A 19,867-nucleotide genomic window follows, 5' to 3' on the forward strand; every position below is an offset into this window, starting at 1 on the left:
CATTTCTGCCAGAGGGTGTTTCCAAGGCTTGAACCCGTGACCTCCTGATCACATAGTAACAACTTTACCAGTTACTCCAAGATTTTCTTTTAATATCTTTGTAATAAATATACAACGTGTGAAATTTGAATAAATATAATGGCTATTCGCCTAATTTTATTTTAAAATTTGTCTTTTGTTTGTTGCAATTATGAAAAAAAAAAAGTTTAATAAAAAACTTTATAAAGTTAGAAAAAATTTTAACTTTACAACTTAAAATTATATAAATATAATTTAACTTCTTAAACTTATTAAAAATATTATATTAACTTAAACTTAAGGATATATTTTTAAGTTTAAGATATATTAAAACATGTTATATTTATTAACTTAAACTTAAAATATATTTTTTAAGTTAAAATTTTAAACTTTTTAAGATATATTAAACTAAACTTATTAAAAAAAAGTTAATAAAAAAATATTATATTAATATATATATATATATATATATATATATATATATATATATATATAAAGTTAGAAATTTTAAAAAGTTAATAAAAATGTAAATAAAATATCGGTTATATAAATTATATAAGTTAATATATATATAATTTAAATTAAAAAGAAAAAAAACTGTACGTAGTACGTTAAAGCCGTCTTTTTGGCTTCTCTTCCGGTATTGCTTTGGTGTCGTTCCGGTCCGACCGGTAACCAATGGACCGGTGCGTACCAGGATAAAATTCTGATATTTCGGTTCCGGCGATAAATTCGTTGAGAAAGTTTCGGTACCGATTCTGATCAAATTGATCCGGCGATATCGATTTCGATTCGTTGCCAGTCTTAATAACATGTAATTTTCAATATCATTGTCATACTGGTGTCTTTGCTGGATATGCTTATATGTTTCGATGAACACTTACAAACAACCTTCAAATAGTGAAAGAACACAATATTAATACAATAGGAACACAATATCAAATGAAACTCAATATCAAATGGATACATTACTACACATTCAAACACTTAAGTGAATTTTTCATAGAGAATCGATACAAATAGATAAGCATTACACACATAAAAATTTAGCGTTTCATCACAATAGACTACAACACAAATAATTACAACCACTAGTTTTTCAAAATTTTCCCAAGCTTCTAATCGACTGAATTTGTCATTTTTCAACCATATGGACAAATATCTTTCGAAAGCTAAGGTCACGCAAGTGAGCCACAGCTAGAGAAAATTGTTTTTCCTCGATGTCAAATGTATCCATGATATATTGCAATTGGAAAATGACAATTTGCTCTGAATAGATATCTAGCTCAATTTTTTTCCTTCCTTTTTTTCTGCTGCTTCAGCTCGCTCTCTTTTCCACTCTAAGTGTTCCTCAAGAGATTCATGTATATTATCCATAGTTGTAGCACGACCCTTTTTACGACGCATAGATGTGCCGCCATCAATTGTCATAAATGGATCAGTCATAGTACGCTTTCCAGTCCATGTACCACTACTTGTGATATGCATAAGCCCAATACCATCAGGATCGTCATCACAAGAAAAAGACTCTTTATCCACTCTAGTTGGTTCATTTGATCATTGTGGGGAATCAGGTGCAGTACTATAAACCACATGTTTTTCTGTGATAAATGATTTTCCAAATATCTCTTGCAACAACTCAAAGTGTTCAAGCCCCTTGTATCTGAACTTGCCTAACTTTACATTTCTTTCTTTCTTTCTTTCTTTTGTTGTACAATATTGAAAAGAAAATTTTAGTTTAATGTACATAAACAAAACATACAAAATTTAATTCATCTAGCTAACTTACAGATAAATGTGTTGCCCAAATGTCAGGTGGACAAGTAACTGTGTTAGTGACTGGATCCCAAAAATTTTAGTTTAATGTACATAAACAAAACATTACAAAATTTAATTCATATAGCTAACTTACAGATAAATGTATCGCCCAAATATCAGATGGACAAGTAACTGTGTTAGTGATAGGATCCCAACCATATTCAGAACAATTTAGAAGTAACTCTTTGAAATTTTTTGTGTCTGTAAAGGAGAGCTGGGAAAAGTAAGGATACGGCAAGACAACAGACCAGAGCACCGGCATAACAAAGAAGGTTCTCAATCTGTTGTGTTTGGACTTGATTTGTTGTTCATCATAAATGTCTTTCTTTTGAAATTTGCTCCAAAAATCATCTATAATTCCCCTTCAACGTGGAACATTAATGATATAACCATTAAATCCATAATTCCTTGCATAATTATGTAGGATATGGATCAAAATAGATGTATCATCATTTGTCCATTTATCAGCATTTGAACCACGTGATTTGCTCATTCTTTTACATTTCTATTGTATAGCAACAAAATAATCGGACACATAAAAATCTCCATTTTTGAACAACATATAACTGCAAACATGGCTTATATAAGTTGAAGATCATAAAACAAGTTAGGATTATATGTTACCCTGTTAACCAATTGAGGTGCTGCCACAGAGTTTTCATCTGATATTCCAAAATCATCTTTAAGTTTTATTTGCATTACAAAACTTAAAAAAATAATCCTAACATCATCAGTTGCAGCAACACGATAAAAGTTGACATAATAATTTTTTTTTTAAAAAGACATAAAAGTAATTTCACAATTGAACAAAAAAGCATCTGAAATTTATCAACACATAGCCAAGCACTTAAAAATCTCAATATAATGGGGATAGTAAATCTAAAATATGATGACAAATCAAGCAAAAAAAAGTACCGTCAAAATTGCCGCAAGCTATTGATGTTGAGCCTCAAGAATGGCCGATTGAAAGTATCGTAATATTTTGAGAAAGGAAGAAAAAAATGAAGTTGAGGTTAGTCTTCAATTTGAGATATTTTTATAGCCAAAAGTAAAAAGAAGTAGTTGAAAAAGTAAATTGGATTTTCAATCGTCTTGAATTTTGAACAGAATTTGTTGAAGAAGTAATTGAAGTTCATATAGTATTCAATTTTGAAGACTTCTTGGTGAAAGAAAATAGCACTTATTGCTGAAGAAAAAATTGAAGTTCAGATCAATTTTGAAGACTTCTATAAAAGAAAATAGTATTGGTTGTTGAAGAAGTAATTGAAGTATAGTATTCAATTTGAAAGACTTCTCGGTTTAAGAAAAAATAGTACTTACCATTTGTTTTTATTTGTTTGTTGGTGGTTGCCTGTAATTATAAGTAGCTTTTTGTGTAAAAATTTAAAAAATTGGAGTTATGTATAATAATAATAATAAAAGTTGAAAAATAATGAAAACAAAAAAAAATCTGTTTTCACTTTTTAGAATTCAAATTTGAAATTACAAAGCGAAATTTTTTTTCGAAAAAAAGAAAATTTCTTTATGCCAAACGGCCCCCAAGAGTAATAAGATATTTAGAAGTTATCTTTTTTTGTCAAATCGTCATCCCTTATAAACCCACTCACCACTCACCACTCACCACTCACTACAATTTCAGGGACCGATATACCAGTTTTCCACAAAAATATCGAAAACAATAGTATTCCACAATAAAAATGAAATCCAAACAATACCTCTACCTATTTATCTTCTTCTTCCTTCTCAGCTTAATTCCATCCCCTACTACATCAGCAGCCCATGGCACCAGCATAATATTCACCACCTTAGGAAGATCAACCTATTCCTTCGACATCTTCGCTCTTCCTACAACTCACCCACCAACAGAGTCGAACGAATTACAGTTAACGGACGGCAATTCCATTAACTTTAACGGCCATTTCCCCGCCTCCCTACCACCTTCCTTGCTCTCTCGCCTACCCGATAATTTCCTCAACTCCGGGAAGCCGCCGTTTCATCTTATCTACGTTACGGAACGGAACGGCACACACCATATATTTTACGATGCTGTGTTTCACGGAACTTCTCGGAGCATAGGCGAAAGAAGAGCGATACTTGAATTTCCAACTCGGAGAGAGTCGACTACTCGAGTTCAGGTTTCGTTGGTGGGTGCGCCTGATAAGCAGGTTTCGTTGAAAGATAAGCCTAGTTTATCTGGAGAATCTTTGATATACGTGTCGACTCATGAGGATTCGGGTGTGCCCCGGACGAGTTGGGCTGCTGTATATTCGACCCATTTAGTTTCCGGGTTGACCCGGAGGTTGACACCGAAAGGGGTGGCAGATTTTAGCCCCGTGGTGTCTCCGTCAGGTGTTTGGACGGCGGTGGCATCGTACGGGATGAAGGGCTGGAGTGGGGAAGTTGAAGAACTCGCTACAGATATCTACGTGTTCTTGACTCGTGATGGTTCGGGTCGGGTTAAGGTGGTGGACCATGGTGGATGGCCAACTTGGGCTGATGATTATACTCTATATTTCCATCGACGGTGCGATGATGGGTGGTGGAGTGTGTTCAAAGCTGTACTGCCGAAAGCATTTCAACTCGGTGTTGGCTCTCTCTCTCTAGAGCGAGTCACACCACCGGGTTTGCACGTGTTCACACCAGCTGCTTCAACTGTTAACAAGAATCTCATTGCGGTAGCTACCAGAAGAGCAGGTTCAGAGTATCGGCATATCGAGCTATTCAACGTTGATTCGATGAAGTTTACAGAAATAACCCGACCTGTTTCACCTCATGCTCATCATTTGAACCCGTTCTTTTCGCCTGATTCGTCATGGGTCGGGTACCATAAATGTAGAGGTGCAGGCAATGGAAGAGGGAGTGATACACTGTTACTGGAAAATCTTCTAAACCCGATACCCGGAATCTCTCTATTCCGGATTGACGGGTCGTTTCCGTCGTTTTCACCAAATGGTGACCGGATAGCGTATGTGAGGTTACCTGGATTATATGTGGTAAATTATGACGGGTCAGGTCTGCGTCAAATTTCATCAAGAACGGCTTTTTCCACAGCTTGGGACCCGAAACGAAAGGGTGTAATTTACACTAGCATTGGACCTACATTTGCTAGTGAAAGCACAGAAGTGGATGTCATCTCCATCAATGTAGACGATGAAGACCTGAGCCACAAACAATTGACAATAGGAGGGCAGAACAATGCGTTTCCATCTCCTTCACCCGATGGAAAATGGATTGTCTTTCGATCCGGACGAACGGGTCACAAGAACTTGTACATTATGGATGCTTTGGAAGGAGAGGCGGGTGGTCTTCGTCGATTGACAGAGGGTCCATGGACGGATACTATGTGTAATTGGTCACCGGATGGTGAATGGATTGCATTTGCATCTGACCGAGCAAACCCCGGGTCAGGTAGTTTCGAGATGTATATGATTCACCCTAATGGAACAGGAATCAAGAAGGTGATCCAAAGTGGTACGGGTGGGCGGACTAACCACCCGTATTTCAGCCCGGATGGGAAGTATATAGTGTTTACTTCAGATTATGCTGCGGTATCGGCTGAACCCATCTCGAATCCTCATCATTATCAGCCATATGGTGATATCTATGTGATCAAATCAGATGGCTCGGAAATCCAAAGACTAACCCACAATTCGTACGAGGATGGGACCCCCGCTTGGGGGCCAACTTTCATAAAACCTGTGGATGTGGAATGGCCAAATGGTGGACATCCCTGTTCTTTTGAAGATTGTCACTGGCTGAATGTTAAGCCTAATGCCAGTTTAACGGATGTATCTTTTGGCTTAGGCTCAACCAAGATTGAGTGTGGTCAGTGAGTTTCTGTTTTGTGGTTTCTACTTGTGTGTTATTTGTAAAATATAGAATAATAATGTATCTTTTGATAGTAGCAGTATTAACTATTTTAACATTGTCGGTGTATATAGGATGAATCCTTATTATATATAAAAAGTTGGAGCGAACTAATAGATGTAAAATAAAGAATTTGAATCACAATGTGTTACTGCTTAGTTTGTTTTCTTCACCCAACTTTTGGACAACTCTAATTTAGTCCACCAGTTGCTCATTTGACGACGAGAAAATCAGGACTTTGATCAATTGGATGTTTGTTCTCAATCCTAATTGACACAAACTGAAAAATTTCCGCAAAAGAATTATTACTGAATAGTTTTTCTGAGTTAATGAAACTGCCAATTGCTCTTCTTCTGTACACAAACTGACTAGAGTAACTAATCTAGAGAAGAACAGTAGAGTACAAGACTAATTGCAATGTCAATGTTAATGATCACAAACAAAGATGCTCTACTAAGGCCACACAAGGCGAGAAGAACCAAGACTGAAGCTCTTTCAGGGACATCGCAAGTTTCTGACTAAACTATAAGATTGTTCCTTCCCGTTGAAATGCCATGAATCAATCCAACAATCAATTGGAAAACTGAAGTCAATGCCTCCACTGATATCTCTCTGGCTTAGCTGCTTATGTTCTGGAAGAACTCTACAGGTACAGTTGGAGGGCAATACTTCTTTGCAACAAATTTGTACTGTTTCAAAAAACCAAACACTAGAATAAAATCGGGAGGACGTGTAAGCAGATACCGATATGCCTCTGTATGTACATAAACATATATGTCTATCAAGTCATTATTCAGTTTAACATGATTTGATTAGTGTTCAGAAGGTCGATCATTTATCCAAAAAGATTCAAAAGACATTTATCGCTCTTCATCAATGTTTAATTGCAGTCCCGACTCGAGTATACAGGCTTGGGATGAATTAAAAAAGGAATTATGCAAGCCTATATCTAGAAAGTATACCATATGTTTGGACTTTATTTCATTCCCCTTCTTCATCGTCGGAGGGGGCTAAAAGTAAGAGATCAGAAATAAAATTACCTTGTGTTGGCTGTATTTTTCCCTGACTGCTGATAAACTAGAATTGTTATTATTGCAGCAGAGGTTATGTAGTGCCATGACACAGTCTCGTAAATCAGAGGGTTGATACTGAGTATAATGCCTCAAGGTAGAGTTCTGTTTTAGGAGTTTCCAAAAGTCAGATTTTATAAGAATATATATTGTCAAAATAAGAATAAGCAGGGAAATACATTGTAACCGTTTGTATGATTGCCACAATGCTAATTCGTACATACCCAAGGTTTCATTGAGGGGAGAAGAATATATTTGGCCAAGAAAATTGCAGAAGCAGCAATGAGTGATGGAGCATAACAAAGCATGTTATATTCTAAAAGAGAGAGTTCTGCAATGTAGCTAGCCAAGTGTTCCAACTGCAGTGACAGGACCTGTAGATGATTATAAAATTGTAATCAGCTCTTTCACTCAACTCTGTCTCCTGTCTAAAATATGCTGGAGAACTATCCTTTTACATGTGAAGAGGTTACCTCATTAAGTCCTTGAGCAGCACGAACAAACCTCCTGTCAGTATATCTCAACAATAAGTTCCTAAATCATCATACTTAAAAACAACTACTAGTACTAGATAATAGTAAGATATTAACCTCAGAAAACATTTGGCTGTTGGCGCTGTCATTTCAAACTTCAAGTAATTTAAAACAGCAGACTCCATTTGCAAGACCTGCATAATAAATACACAGTTGTTATTCCCAATGCAAAGTTCAACAGCTGCAGGTTCTGTGAATCAAGATCATATACCTCCTCCTTGAAGTAAGTGTTGTCTGTTATGTAGCAGAACTCTTCTACTTGAGGTGCACAAATCTCTTCATATTTGCTGAAATATATAGGATTTCCCATATTAATATCTTGGAGCACTTTCTTACAGAAATGCTTGCAATATTTGAGGAAGTAAGAATATGAAAAGCACTCTAAGGAAAATTCATTAAGGATCATGGCGAAAACATATGCAGTAGAGGTCAGAAGGTAGTTTCTTACGACGCGATCATCATGGAAGCTACTCCAAGCAACTGTAGCCGTTGCCTATCCATCAAATTGCCCGAAAGATATCGATCGATATAGTTAATTGTCAGATGCAGTGTGTCTGGGACAAGCCTGTACTCCTCGGCAACCTAAACATCAATCAATATCCATATCAAACTGACGAATTTCTGAGTTCATCAACATTTGTTAAGTCGTAAGATACTAGAAATTTACCTCAACAAGCCAGTCAATTAAGATAGCACGCATGCTAGGATTTATATCTTTCTGTACTCTCTCCATAAAATCTGTGGAAGGTCTTTTCTTTGCCTATTACAATGACCAAAGCTTACATTAAAACATATTTGACAAATGCCCGCAAATGTTAGTAAAACTGCAATTCGATTTATATTTCAAACAGCAATTGCAAAGCTGTCAATTATTAGGTGGTTAAAGTTGCCAGCAGCGTCAAATTTAAAAGATCATAAGAATTGAAAAGAGATTAAGGGTGTAAACATTTTAATACCTCAGAGGCTCTCAAGTGTTTGTATATATCACAGGCCATTGTAGCACACAGCTGTGGGTCAACAAGATTGTTATCAATGTTGACAATTTTATCCCCTGATTCCAAGTCCACAAGTACATCTCCCTTGCATATATCTGCTGTTGGAATAAAAAATAGATAAATTGTATAAATAGATGTTATAATGCTAGAACAAGGACTACTCTCTGCTGAAAAGATCAAACGTCAAGGTAAAACTACCTGATGCTTTGACATGTTCTGAGATGTAGAGCATGCTACACGCCTTCTTCTCGATGGAATCAACTGCAGCCGTTTCATGGTCATCAATATATTCGACCTCCGGACTTCTCACTGTGTCAGAAGTTGACATAGATTCATCCATGGAGACCGATGATCCGTCTGAGTGAGACGGTGATATGTCCATGCTGCAAGTAGCAGGAAGAGGAATGGTAGTGATCTTAGGCGCAACTGCATCACTTCTTTGAATTGATACAACAGTTTTGCTGCTTGGCCTGACAGAGGAGGAAGCTGGCAGTACAGCAGTACCTGAAGAAACTGCATTGCTGTTGCTAGTAGAAATGTTCTTCTTAACGCTTACAATCTTGGATGTACACGGTGCCTTCCAAAGTCAAAAATGATTTCAGGTTAGTCCCAACTTCAGATGCAAGAAACATTAACTCACATTGCAAAACAGCTTATTACATAAAAGGTTCATCCAACTGTGAAAACTCAAAATTAACAAAAGTCGTTAAACTTCTTCTGTTCATTCATGCAAAGATAAACATTTTCCTAACAAATTAGGAACAGTAATAAAAACCATTAGTTTATGATATGCTAAACAATTCATGTTAAATCTGAAAATAATAATCCACTTCATGATTGTCCAATGATGCTATGTCCATTTGAAAAAGCAAAAAGTCTTCTTCAACCGATTAACATAAATATTAAGACATTTCTTCAAACGTTCAAAAAGAAAAGTGGACAGACAAACAAAAGGAGACAAAAAGCAGAAAATTGAGGGAAGATGTTTCAAATTTTCCTTTCATAATGCTTTTTAATCATTAAAATAATATTTAACTCCAACATAATTTTAATAAAAAGGGAAACAAATCCACCCCACAAGTGGATTCCCTTGATAACTGACGCATAAAAACAGTGTAACTTGTTTATATAAGGGAAGTCAATAAACAAAGAATACAACTTCGCCATATCAAAATCTTGACAGCAAAGAAATCACCCAATCTCTCAAATTGATTTTTAGCTAATTTGTTCAGTCCTTTTCTTTAACATATTCCTCATGGAACCCCACGTAATCCAAGAAGGAACCCTCCAAAAAACTTACACAAAAAGAAAAAATGAGAACCATGGAACTATCTCTAGTTAAAAAAGAAAGAAAACCCACAAAATATCACATAACCCACCCACGTTTTCCCTGCATTATACAAATTTACAGTATCAACATACGAAAAAAATTGATATAGTGTTAAAAGATTTAGTCAGTTTGATAATAATTGAATGCCAGTTGGCCGATTTGTAGTAGTTCAACAATAAAAGGCAAAGAAAAAGACCACGGGAAAAAGACGAAAAACCCTAGTACTCCAAGTATTTTCTTACAGTTTAAAAAAAAGTACAGTTAAACAAGCTTTACAAGGTACAGAATTAAGACAGAACAATTGAAGAGTGAAAAAAAAGAAGAAGAAAATGACTCACAAGTTTAGAGGAATGAGAGAGCGAGTTACGAGCGGAAGCAGTTGTATGATTCGAGATATTCGATAGAGCCGGTCGTTTCTTGGCCATCAATTTTGCGGCATGATTATTCTCCAACAACGACGACGATGAATTAGCTGCCATTGCTTGCCTCTTCGCTACCGCACTAGAAACCGACGAGCGCCTATTCTGGTTCATCGTCGTCATTTCCTTCTTCCAAAAATACCCTTCAATAGAAAAATTCGATCACCCGCTTCTTCAAGTAAATGAAGAAACGAAGAAGAAAGCTATTACAAGCGTATATGTGTGTGTGAAATGTGAAGTATATAAAAGCAATAAATAAATGATTAAACTATGATGCTATAGGCGGGGAAAGAGGGGTGATTTGAATTGAGGGAAGATCTGGTCCGTCCGATTGAGTTTAGGTATTCGTTAGGAGCGGACAAAGGGTGGGCCCACTAAAAATCACCTGTTTGAATTGGAAATTACTGGGTTTACGAGTTGAAATGCGAAGGACCAATGAGATGAAAGCATGTGTACTGCTGCTGATGAATAAGCTGTGAGTTTAGCGAGTAATTTTTTGAATTCGAATTTGAAGGGGATTCGTCTTGACTTTAGTGCAAGCAGAAAAAAGCTCACGCTTCCCCTTTGTTTTTTTTCACTATAATAAAAGCCAAATGGAAACAGAAAAAGGGATATTTTGAAAGAAAAATATAGTAAGTAAATATTAATAAGTCCTGATTAGATGGTAATGACATATAATATTAGTGGAAATGAATTTGCTAATAAGGAATGAAATTGTGTTAGTATCTACTCACTCAAATATGTGAGCTTATATGTACTTACTTTGTTATTACATTTGAATTGAGTTGAACTTGAAAGCAAACTTATTTGAATTTAAAGTAGATTTTTTTTTTTTTAAGTTCGAATTATATTTTGTATAGTTTTTTTGGACATGAAGTGCTTCTAAGAGTTGAAAAACAATGAGTGGACATAGTGAAATTTCATAAGTTGTGTTTAGAGAGAATGATGAGTAGACATTGAAGAAAAAAAACTGTTTAAAGTTGAAATAATCTTCAAATTGATATAAAACAATAAAGAATAAAAAGAAGAGTAGAGAGAATAGAGAGAGTAATTCTTATTTCTTCTCTTGAGGGATGAATTATAATGAGAGAAAACTCCTTTATTTATATAGGAAAACTGACCTTGGGGTTTGTAACTTTTTCATAAATAGACATACATAATATATGGTAAAGTAGGTATTTATATATATGGTAAAGTAGACATTCACTATATATGGTATATTTATAACACTTCCCCTTGAATGTCTAACTGATAGATAATGTGCCTCGTTAAAATCTTATTAGAAAAAAATCCAGTGGGAAAAAAAATCTAGTGAAGGAAAAAGAGTGCACATATCTAACAATACGCATATAGGCTGCCTCATTAAAAATCTTACAAGGAAAATTCAGTGGGATAAAACCTCGTAAGGGAAAAAGAGTATTGCGCGTATTAACTCCCCCTAATGAGAACATTCATGAACTCTTGCATTCCGATCTTGTGCACCATCTTCTTGAAAGTTGCAGTTGAAAGAGACTTGGTGAATAGATCAGCCACATTGTCACTTGAACGAATCTATTGCACATTAATATCACCATTCTTTTGGAGTTCATGTGTATAGAAAAGCTTTGGTGAAATGTGCTTTGTTCTATCTCCTTTTATGAATCCTCCTTTGAGTTGTGTTATGCATGCGACATTATCTTCATATAAAATTGTCGATACATTGTCACATTTTACACCATATTTTTCTCGAATGAGATGTATCATGGATCTCAACCATACTCATTCTCAGCTTGCTTTATGAATAACTATTACTCAGCATGGTTTAATGAAATGGCTAGATAGACTGTTTTGTATATCTTCAATATATAGCAGTATCCCCACATGTGAACATATAACTTATTTGAGATCGAGCTTTATATGGGTCAGATAAGTACCCAATATAATTGTAATACCCCGAGAAATTTTTCATTGAAATTTTGTGCGTAAACGTGTTGGGTTCTATCTTCTAGAATGAATTATAAATTTTTCGTATGGAATGTCTTAGATTATGACCCACCATTGCGTAGAGTATCGAATAAACTTTCCAACGATATGTGGATCATCCAAAACGGACACCCAAGCGATGAGTTATGAACATTTCGATCGAACCGTGAATAGTAGTGAACAGTAAAACGTGCAGGAAAAAGTACTAAGGCTTGGCGTATTTTTGCTCCAACTTTAAATGATCATAACTCCTTGTACATAATGATCTGGGTGATCTATTATATATCAACGGAAAGCTTTACGAGTCCTCTTTCCAATGAAATTGGTTTCATCTAATTTGTCTAGCGAAGCAAAAATTTATGATCGATCTACTTCAACCTATCAAAAGTGAATTTTTGGGGCAACTTCAAAAGATCATAAATCCTTGTACATAATGATATGGGTAAGATACTATATATCAACGGAAAGATATGAGAGTCCTCTTTCTAATGAAATTGGTTTCATCCAATTTGGATATCGGATTAAAACGTTATGGTTGATCTACTTCAGATTATCAAAACAGTCCACCAAAGGACAGATTTGAGAATTATTTAATTTTTAGGGGTGTTTTGGTCATTCCTCCTCACCCAAAATCCATTCAAACCCTATATTAAAGCCTATTAGAAGCATATGTTATATTTCATCAAATTATCTCAAAAAGAAAACCCTAAGCTCCGACATCCAACTTCAAGAACCTCCAAAGTTCACCATTAATTCTGCAAATTTATTCAAGATTCCAAGTTCCTAGTTCAAGAACTCCAAGAACCATCATTCAAAGGCACGATTAACATCTCAAAAATAAGTATCGATCTAAAGTTCATCATTCAAGGTATGTGGGGTTTTTCAACAAGAACTCTCTTTCGTTCTTGTGCTCAAAAGTAATTTTCTTTACAAAGACATGATTTTTATTTGATTTTTACGAATTTGAAGTATGAACCCATATCTTATGATGATTATTATGAAATCTTGATGTTTATGATTTTAAAAGATAAATTTACATGTATGGAGATATAAAGCATGAATCTTGAACGATATTTATCATGATTTTGATATTTGGGTCGTGAATCCCCATTGGAAATTATGTTTTTTTGAGAAAGTGTGTGTTATAAGTACGTTGATGTTGAATCTTTGATATATTTTAAATGATTTGACATTTTGGTCTTAATGGAGTTACTTTGAACTCGAGTGTGAAAGAAATCTACAACGTGGTTGATTTTGATAGATGGGAAGCATGATGACTCCTGATGTATATTTATATATTACTGAAATTGTTTTGTTATGGATTGTCTTTGAAATGATCTGAGCTAAGTCCGGGAGAAATCTTTAGCACCGAGTGGGAGGTATAAAACGACCTTGCTTCCCTAGAACTATGTGCCCTCGTAGGAGTGAGCCTGAGGCTGATTTATATAGTGATCACTAGTTTGTGTGGATTTAATATCGATAGTCCTACTCCGATGGCAAGGATAGGACGGCTCTCCCCAACGTGGGTTGTACATTGGACTCCATGTAGCTCACATGGCTTATGTCGGTTATAGGATCTCCTAGTGTGTGCGTGTTTCCTTGTGTCTATGGTGAATGGTGAAGTGATTTGAAAGTGGAATTGTGATAGTTATTCTTTCAAAAGATTTAAATGATATTTACATTATGAGAATTGATATTCTTGATGAACTAAAAGTGATTGACAAATTATATGATGACTCACATGTGTTATTGTACTTATTTCATCCTCTCATGATTATGATGATTTTCTTCGGGCTATGTAAGTCTTTCATACATCTTGCATATTTCTTATAAATATTTATAATGATGATGTTTATACAACTGCATACACCCCCATATACTCGGTTCCTTTCCATGATACTGACCCACATCTTCAGATGTGGGCTGCATTTTCTCAGAATATAGGTTCAGGTGCTCAGTTCTAGGTTCAACAGTGATTCTTCAGGCATATGTTCTACATCCTCTGTTGTGGTGAGTCCTCATGTTTCGAGGATGTGATGTCTAATGTTGGTTTCACGAAATTATTTACATTTGATAACTGAGTATGAGTCAGTTGGGGCATGTCTCAATGGCTCGCTGGTTTTATTGATTTTCTTAGAGGCTTGTCAGACTAGTATAGATGTTGGGAGTTGACAATAAGTCGTATTTTGTTATCTTTTTGAAATTCTTTTATTCTTGGATGATGATTACTCTGTTGATATTTGAGGGTTATTTATAGAAACCCCATTGATTTGTGTTGAACTGAATGAAAATGGCTCAAAGGGTTAGCTTGGGGCTACTTATAGCCTCAAGCACCGTGTGATGCTCTGGGACCTATTTTCTGAGGCGTTACAAACTTAGTATCAGAGCCTAAGGTTTTAAGGTATCCTAGGGAGTTTGACAAGTCGCGTTAAGTAGAGTCTTGATCATCGATGTGTAGTGCGCCACATCTATGAGCAAGAGACTACAAGACATTTTACGAAAAAGTGTGATTCTTTCTTTCAGAAGTCTATCGTGCTTAAAGTGTCTCTCTCTGCTATTGATTCGTGCTCTCCTCTTTCAAAAATATGCCTCCACGTCGAGCGAGAAGAACTAATGATGGTCAGCAACCTCAACCCACTGACCCATTGAATAAAAACGTATCTCATGCTGAATTTTGGGCAGCCTTTCAGGCGCTGGCCCAAGCTGTTACTGTAAATGTTTAGGCCAATCCAGCCCTGGCTCCACAACAGCAGGGAGGTGACTCAGCTGCTTCCAGGATCCGTGACTTTATATGGATGAATTCGCCGGAATTCTATGGGTCCAAGTCTAATGAGGATCCACGGTTATTTTTAGAGGAGGTGCAGAATATTACTCAGGTGATATATGTATCTGAGGAACATAGTGTGGAGTTGGCTTCATATAGGTTGAAAGACCTTAATTATAACTGGGTTGTTGCTTGGAGAAAAGGTAGAGGTGAGAGAGCTATCCCTACAACTTGGCAAGAGTTTTAGGATGCATTCCTGGATAAATTTTTCCCTTTGAAAATGAGGGAGGCGAAGGTGGAAGAGTTTATGAACCTGCGATAAGGCTCTATGACTGTTAGGGAGTACTGTCTAAAGTTCAATCAGTTGGCCAAGTATGCTCCTGACTTAGTGGCTGATAATTGGGCTAGTATGAGTAAGTTTGTGACTGGAGTGTCTAGTTATGTGGTTAAGGAGTGTAGGTATGCTATGCTGAATAGGGATATGAATCTTTCTAGGCTGATGACTCATGCCCAACAGATGGAGGCAGACAAGATTAAAGAGAGAGATAAAATAAGAGAGAATAAGAGAGCTAGGTTCGAGCAGCACGGATAGGGTTAGACTAGATCGTAAGGAGGGAGTCGCCTTCAATATCAGGATCGTTCATCTATGCCAGCATCGTTATTTGCTAATGCTCCCGTGCCTAGAGGTAGGTAGGAGTAAGGTAGCAAGTCATATGCATCCAGGTCCCAGTACAGTGCTGGCAGTAAGCCAAATCGTCCCCTATATCCTAAGTATGGTAGGGCTCATTCGGGTGAGTGTTGGGGTGAGAAGAGGGGTTGTTTTTGGTGTGGTGACATGGGTCATAGAGTTAGAGATTGTTCACAGGATAGACAAGGGCATCGTGATTATCGCCCTCAAACTCAGACTCAGACTATTAGTGCTCCAGTTCCAGCGACTCGCCCAGCCCCAGCTCAGGGTGCCTCTTCTAGAAATGCCGGCGGGCATAGCCAGAATAGATTCTATGCTTTACCGTCCCGCCAGGAACAAGAGGACTCTCCCGATGTTGTTACTGGTATGCTTCGTATATTTCAGTTTGATGTGTATGCTTTGTTGGATCCTGGATCCAGTTTCTCATATGTTACACCTTTGATTGCTGTGAATTTTGAAATGAGTCCTGAGATTATTCCTGAGCCTATCCTAGTTTCTACCCCAGTGGGTGATTCAATTGTTGCCTAAAAAGTGTATAAAAAGTGTCCTGTTACCGTTCTTCATAGAGTCTTGTTGGCTGATCTGATTGAGTTAGACATGGTAGATTTTGATGTAATTCTAGGCATGTACTGGCTGTATTCTTCTTATGCCTTTATTAATTGTTGGACCCGAATGGTCAAGTTTCAATTTTTGGGTGCATCCGTGTTTGAGTGGTATGGGAATTCTATGTCACCCAAAAGTTATTTTATCCCTTACCTCAAAGCTAGAAAGCTTATTTCCAAAGGGTGTATTTACCATTTGGTTAGAGTCAAAGACACAAAGTTTGAGACTCCAACTCTCTAGTCTGTTAACGTCGTCAATGAGTTTTCTGATGTCTTTTTGGATGATCTCCTAGGGATATCTCCTGATAGAGAGATAAAGTTTGGGATTGATCTTCTTCTCGATACTCAGCCCATTTTTATTCTTTTTTACCGTATGGCCCTTGTAAAACTTAAGAAGTTGAAAGAGCAACTCAAAGATCTACTAGATAAGGGTTTCATAAGGACTAGTGTTTTTCCTTGGGGTGCTCCTGTGTTGTTTGAGAGAAAGAAAGATGGCTCTTTGCGTATGTGCATTGATTACCGCCATCTGAATAAAGTTATCGTAAAAAATAAGTACCCCCTTCCGAGAATAGATGATTTGTTTGACCAATTGCAAGGTGCAAGTTATTTCTCAAAGATAGACCTTCGTTCCGGCTATCATCAACTCAAAGTTAGGGAGTGTGACAACCCGAAAATCATTTTTCGAACTCGTTATGGCCATTTTGAGTTTCTTGTTGTCTTTCGGGTTAATTGATACCCCAACAACTTTCATGGACCTCATGAATTAAGTGTTTAGACCATATTTGGATATGTTTGTCATAGTGTTCATCGATGATATACTGGTGTACTCTCGTAGTGAGGATGAACATTCTGATCATCTCCGAACTGTCTTGCAAACCCTTAGAGATCACAAGTTGTTTGCCAAGTTCAGTAAGTATGAGTTTTGGCTAAGGTCAGTTGCTTTTCTGGGTCATATCATTTCTTTCGAGGGTATTAGAGTTGATCCCCAAAAGACCGAAGCTGTTAGAAATTGGCCTAGACCTATTTCTCCGATTGATATCCGAAGTTTCTTGGGTTTAGCTGGCTATTACCGTTATTTTGTTGAGGGTTTATCCTTTGTAGCGTCTCCTATGACTCGGTTGACCCAAAAGAAAGTGAAGTTCTTGTGGTCCGAATCTTGTGAGAAGAGTTTTCAGAAGCTAAAGACTCGACTCACTTCAGCCCCTGTTTTGACTTTGCCTGATGGTGTTGATGGTTTTGTGGTGTACTGTGATGCTTTGAGAGTTGGGTTGGGTTGCGTATTGATGCAGAAGGGTAAGGTGATAGCTTATGCTTCTAGACAGTTGAAACCCCATGAGAAAAATTATCCCACCCATGACCTTGAGTTGGCTGCTGTTGTGTTTTCTTTAAAAATCTGGAGACACTATTTGTATGGTGTCCATGTTGATGTTTTCACTAATCATAAGAGTCTGCAGTATGTGTTTACCCAGATAGAATTAAATCTTAGGCAGAGACGATGGTTAGAATTATTAAATGACTATGATATGAGTGTGTTGTACCATTCGGGCAAGGCCAATGTTATGGCAGATGCCCTAAGTAGAGTGTCCATGGGCAATGTTTTGCTTGTGGTAGAAGGTAAGAAAGAGTTGGCTCGTGATGTCCATCATTTGGCTAGATTGGGGGTTAAGTTGTTTGACTCTACTGAAGGTAGTATAGGGGTTTAGAGTAGTTCCGAATCCTCCTTGGTTTCGGAAGTGAAGAAAAAGCAATACTTAGATGCTAGTTTGGTCAGACTGAAGGAGTCAGTCAAGGATAAAAAAGTAGAGGTTTTCTCCCAAGGGGAAGATGGTGTATTGAAATTGTAGGGTAGATTATGTGTCCCCAATGTTGATGATCTGAGATAGAGGATTATGGCTGAAGCGCACGGGGCACAATATTCTATTTATCCTGGTGCCACCAAGATGTACCGAGACTTGCGGGAAATCTATTGGTGGAGTGGCATAAAGAAAGATATAACAACGTTTGTAGCTAAGTGTGCAACATGTCAACAGGTTAATGTTGAACACCAAAGACCTGGTGGTATGATGCAAGAGTTTAGTATTCCCACCTGGAAGTGGGAAGAGATAAATATGCACTTCGTGATTGGTGTACCTCCTTCCCGACGCCATCATGATTCCATTTGGGTTGTGGTTGATAGGTTGACTAAGTCTGCCCATTTCTTGCCTGTTCATACTTCATATACTGCTGAGGATTACGCTAGATTGTATATCCGAGAGCTAGTCAGACTACATGAAGTTCTCTTGTCTATCATTTCGGATAGGGGTACTTAGTTCACTTCGCAATTTTGGAGAGCTTTTCAGAAGGGTCTTGGTACCCAAGTACTTTTGAGTTCTGCTTTTCATCCGCAGACCAATGGTCAGGCTGAGCGAACCATCCAGACCTTAGAGAATATGTTGAGAGCTTGTGCACTTGACTTTAAGGGAAGTTGAGATGATCACTTACCATTGATAGAGTGTGCTTACAATAACAGTTTCCACTCTAGTATTGACATGGCTCAGTTTGAAGCCTTATATGGGAGGAGGTGTAGATCAACCATAGGTTGGTTCTAGGTGGGTGAAGCGGCTGTGAGTGGTCCTGATTCGGTATTTGAGGCTATGGAAAAATTTAAGTTGATTAGCGAAAGGTTGAAAACTGTGCAGAGTCATCAGAAGTCATATGCGGATGTTAGAAGGAGAGACCTTGAGTTTAAAGTTGGTGACCTAGTGTATCTGAAAATTTCACCCATGAGGGGGGTGAAGAGATTCGAAAAGAAGGGGAGGCTTAGTCCTCGTTATGTTGGTCCTTACAAAATTCTTAGCCATATTGGTAAGGTGTCTTATGAGGTTGAGTTGCCTTTCGAGTTGTCCTCTGTTCATCCAATATTAAATCTCCATGCTTAGAAAGCATATTAGCGATGCTGTGGTAGTGGATTCCTCTGTGAGTGCTGACATTCAATAAAATCTTTCTTTTGATGAGATTCCTATTGAGATTCTTGATTTCAATGTCTGAAGACTAAGGAACAAAGAAGTTCCCTTGGTCAAGGTGTTGTGGCGAAACTAATCTATTGAGGGTGCAACTTGGGAAGCTGAGACGGATATGCGATCCAAGTACCCGCACCTATTTTCCGCGAACTCCGATTAAGCTGAAGGTACCATTCTTTCCTAAATCATGCACTTTTGATAAAAGTGCAGCAGTTCAACTGTCATTTATTATGTGTTCAGCTGTAGTTTCTTAAATTTATGCATTCTATGTTGCATTCGGAGTGAGAAACGATGTGGTGATGAGTCTAACGAATGGTTTCAGCTATATGCTCTATTCCCTATCTAATCTGGCATGTCTAGCGTCATTCGAGGATGAATGTTTCCAAGGAGGGATGATGTAATACCCCAGGAAATTTTTCGTTGAAATTTTGTGCGTAAACGTGTTGGGTTCTATCTTCTAGAATGAATTATAAATTTTTCGTGTGGAATATCTTAGATTATGACCCACCATTTCATATAGTATCGAATAAAATTTCCAATGATAGATGGATCATCCAAAACGGACACCCGAGCGACGAGTTATGAACATTCCGATCGAACCATGAATAGTAGTGAACAGTAAAACGTGCAGGAAAAAGTACTGAGTCCTGACGTATTTTTACTCTAAATTTAAACAATCATAACTCCTTGTACATAATGATCTGGTTGATCTACTATATATCAACGGAAAGCTCTGCGAGTCCTCTTTCCAATGAAATTGGTTTAATCCAATTTGTCTATCGGAGAAAAAAGTTATGGTCGA

At 37.1% G+C, this 19,867-nt stretch overlaps 2 protein-coding genes across 3 annotated transcripts; one reads left to right on the plus strand and one right to left on the minus strand.

Annotated features, from left to right (window-relative positions):
• Positions 1-1,326: 1,326 nt before the first annotated feature.
• LOC107867802 lies at positions 1,327-5,844 on the plus strand. The gene has a single exon (XM_016714230.2). The coding sequence runs from the start codon at positions 3,534-3,536 to the stop codon at positions 5,667-5,669; it is 2,136 nt and encodes a 711-aa protein (XP_016569716.1). The 5' UTR covers positions 1,327-3,533; the 3' UTR covers positions 5,670-5,844.
• A 112-nt stretch (positions 5,845-5,956) lies between these two features.
• Positions 5,957-10,289, minus strand: LOC107867803 (cyclin-A1-4). 2 transcript variants are annotated; one of them, XM_016714232.2, is made up of 11 exons: positions 9,970-10,289; positions 8,500-8,878; positions 8,263-8,396; positions 7,974-8,066; positions 7,755-7,888; positions 7,518-7,593; positions 7,364-7,440; positions 7,247-7,280; positions 6,998-7,147; positions 6,744-6,878; positions 5,957-6,392 (listed from the first exon to the last, which is right to left on the minus strand). In XM_016714232.2, exons 1-11 carry the CDS (start codon positions 10,171-10,173, stop codon positions 6,321-6,323), a joined length of 1,488 nt encoding a protein of 495 aa, XP_016569718.1. In that variant the 5' UTR covers positions 10,174-10,289; the 3' UTR covers positions 5,957-6,320. The 2 variants fall into 2 exon arrangements, with proteins under 2 accessions (XP_016569718.1, XP_016569717.1); XM_016714231.2 differs by having other exon boundaries at positions 8,263-8,399.
• Positions 10,290-19,867: the final 9,578 nt, after the last annotated feature.

The sequence above is a fragment of the Capsicum annuum genome, chromosome 4 (assembly GCF_002878395.1).
Source record: "Capsicum annuum cultivar UCD-10X-F1 chromosome 4, UCD10Xv1.1, whole genome shotgun sequence".
Classification (NCBI taxonomy): domain Eukaryota; kingdom Viridiplantae; phylum Streptophyta; class Magnoliopsida; order Solanales; family Solanaceae; genus Capsicum; species Capsicum annuum.

Excerpts from the sequence above, each read along its gene's own strand:
- LOC107867803 (XM_016714231.2), bottom strand. The coding sequence starts at position 10,173 with ATGACGACGATGAACCAGAATAGGCGCTCGTCGGTTTCTAGTGCGGTA. Across the intron at positions 7,441-7,517 it reads ACACTTACTTCAAGGAGGAG|GTCTTGCAAATGGAGTCTGC; the intron begins GTATATGATCTT and ends TTTATTATGCAG. Across the intron at positions 6,879-6,997 it reads TCCCCTCAATGAAACCTTGG|AACTCTACCTTGAGGCATTA; the intron begins GTATGTACGAAT and ends CTCCTAAAACAG.
- LOC107867802 (XM_016714230.2), top strand. The coding sequence starts at position 3,534 with ATGAAATCCAAACAATACCTCTACCTATTTATCTTCTTCTTCCTTCTC.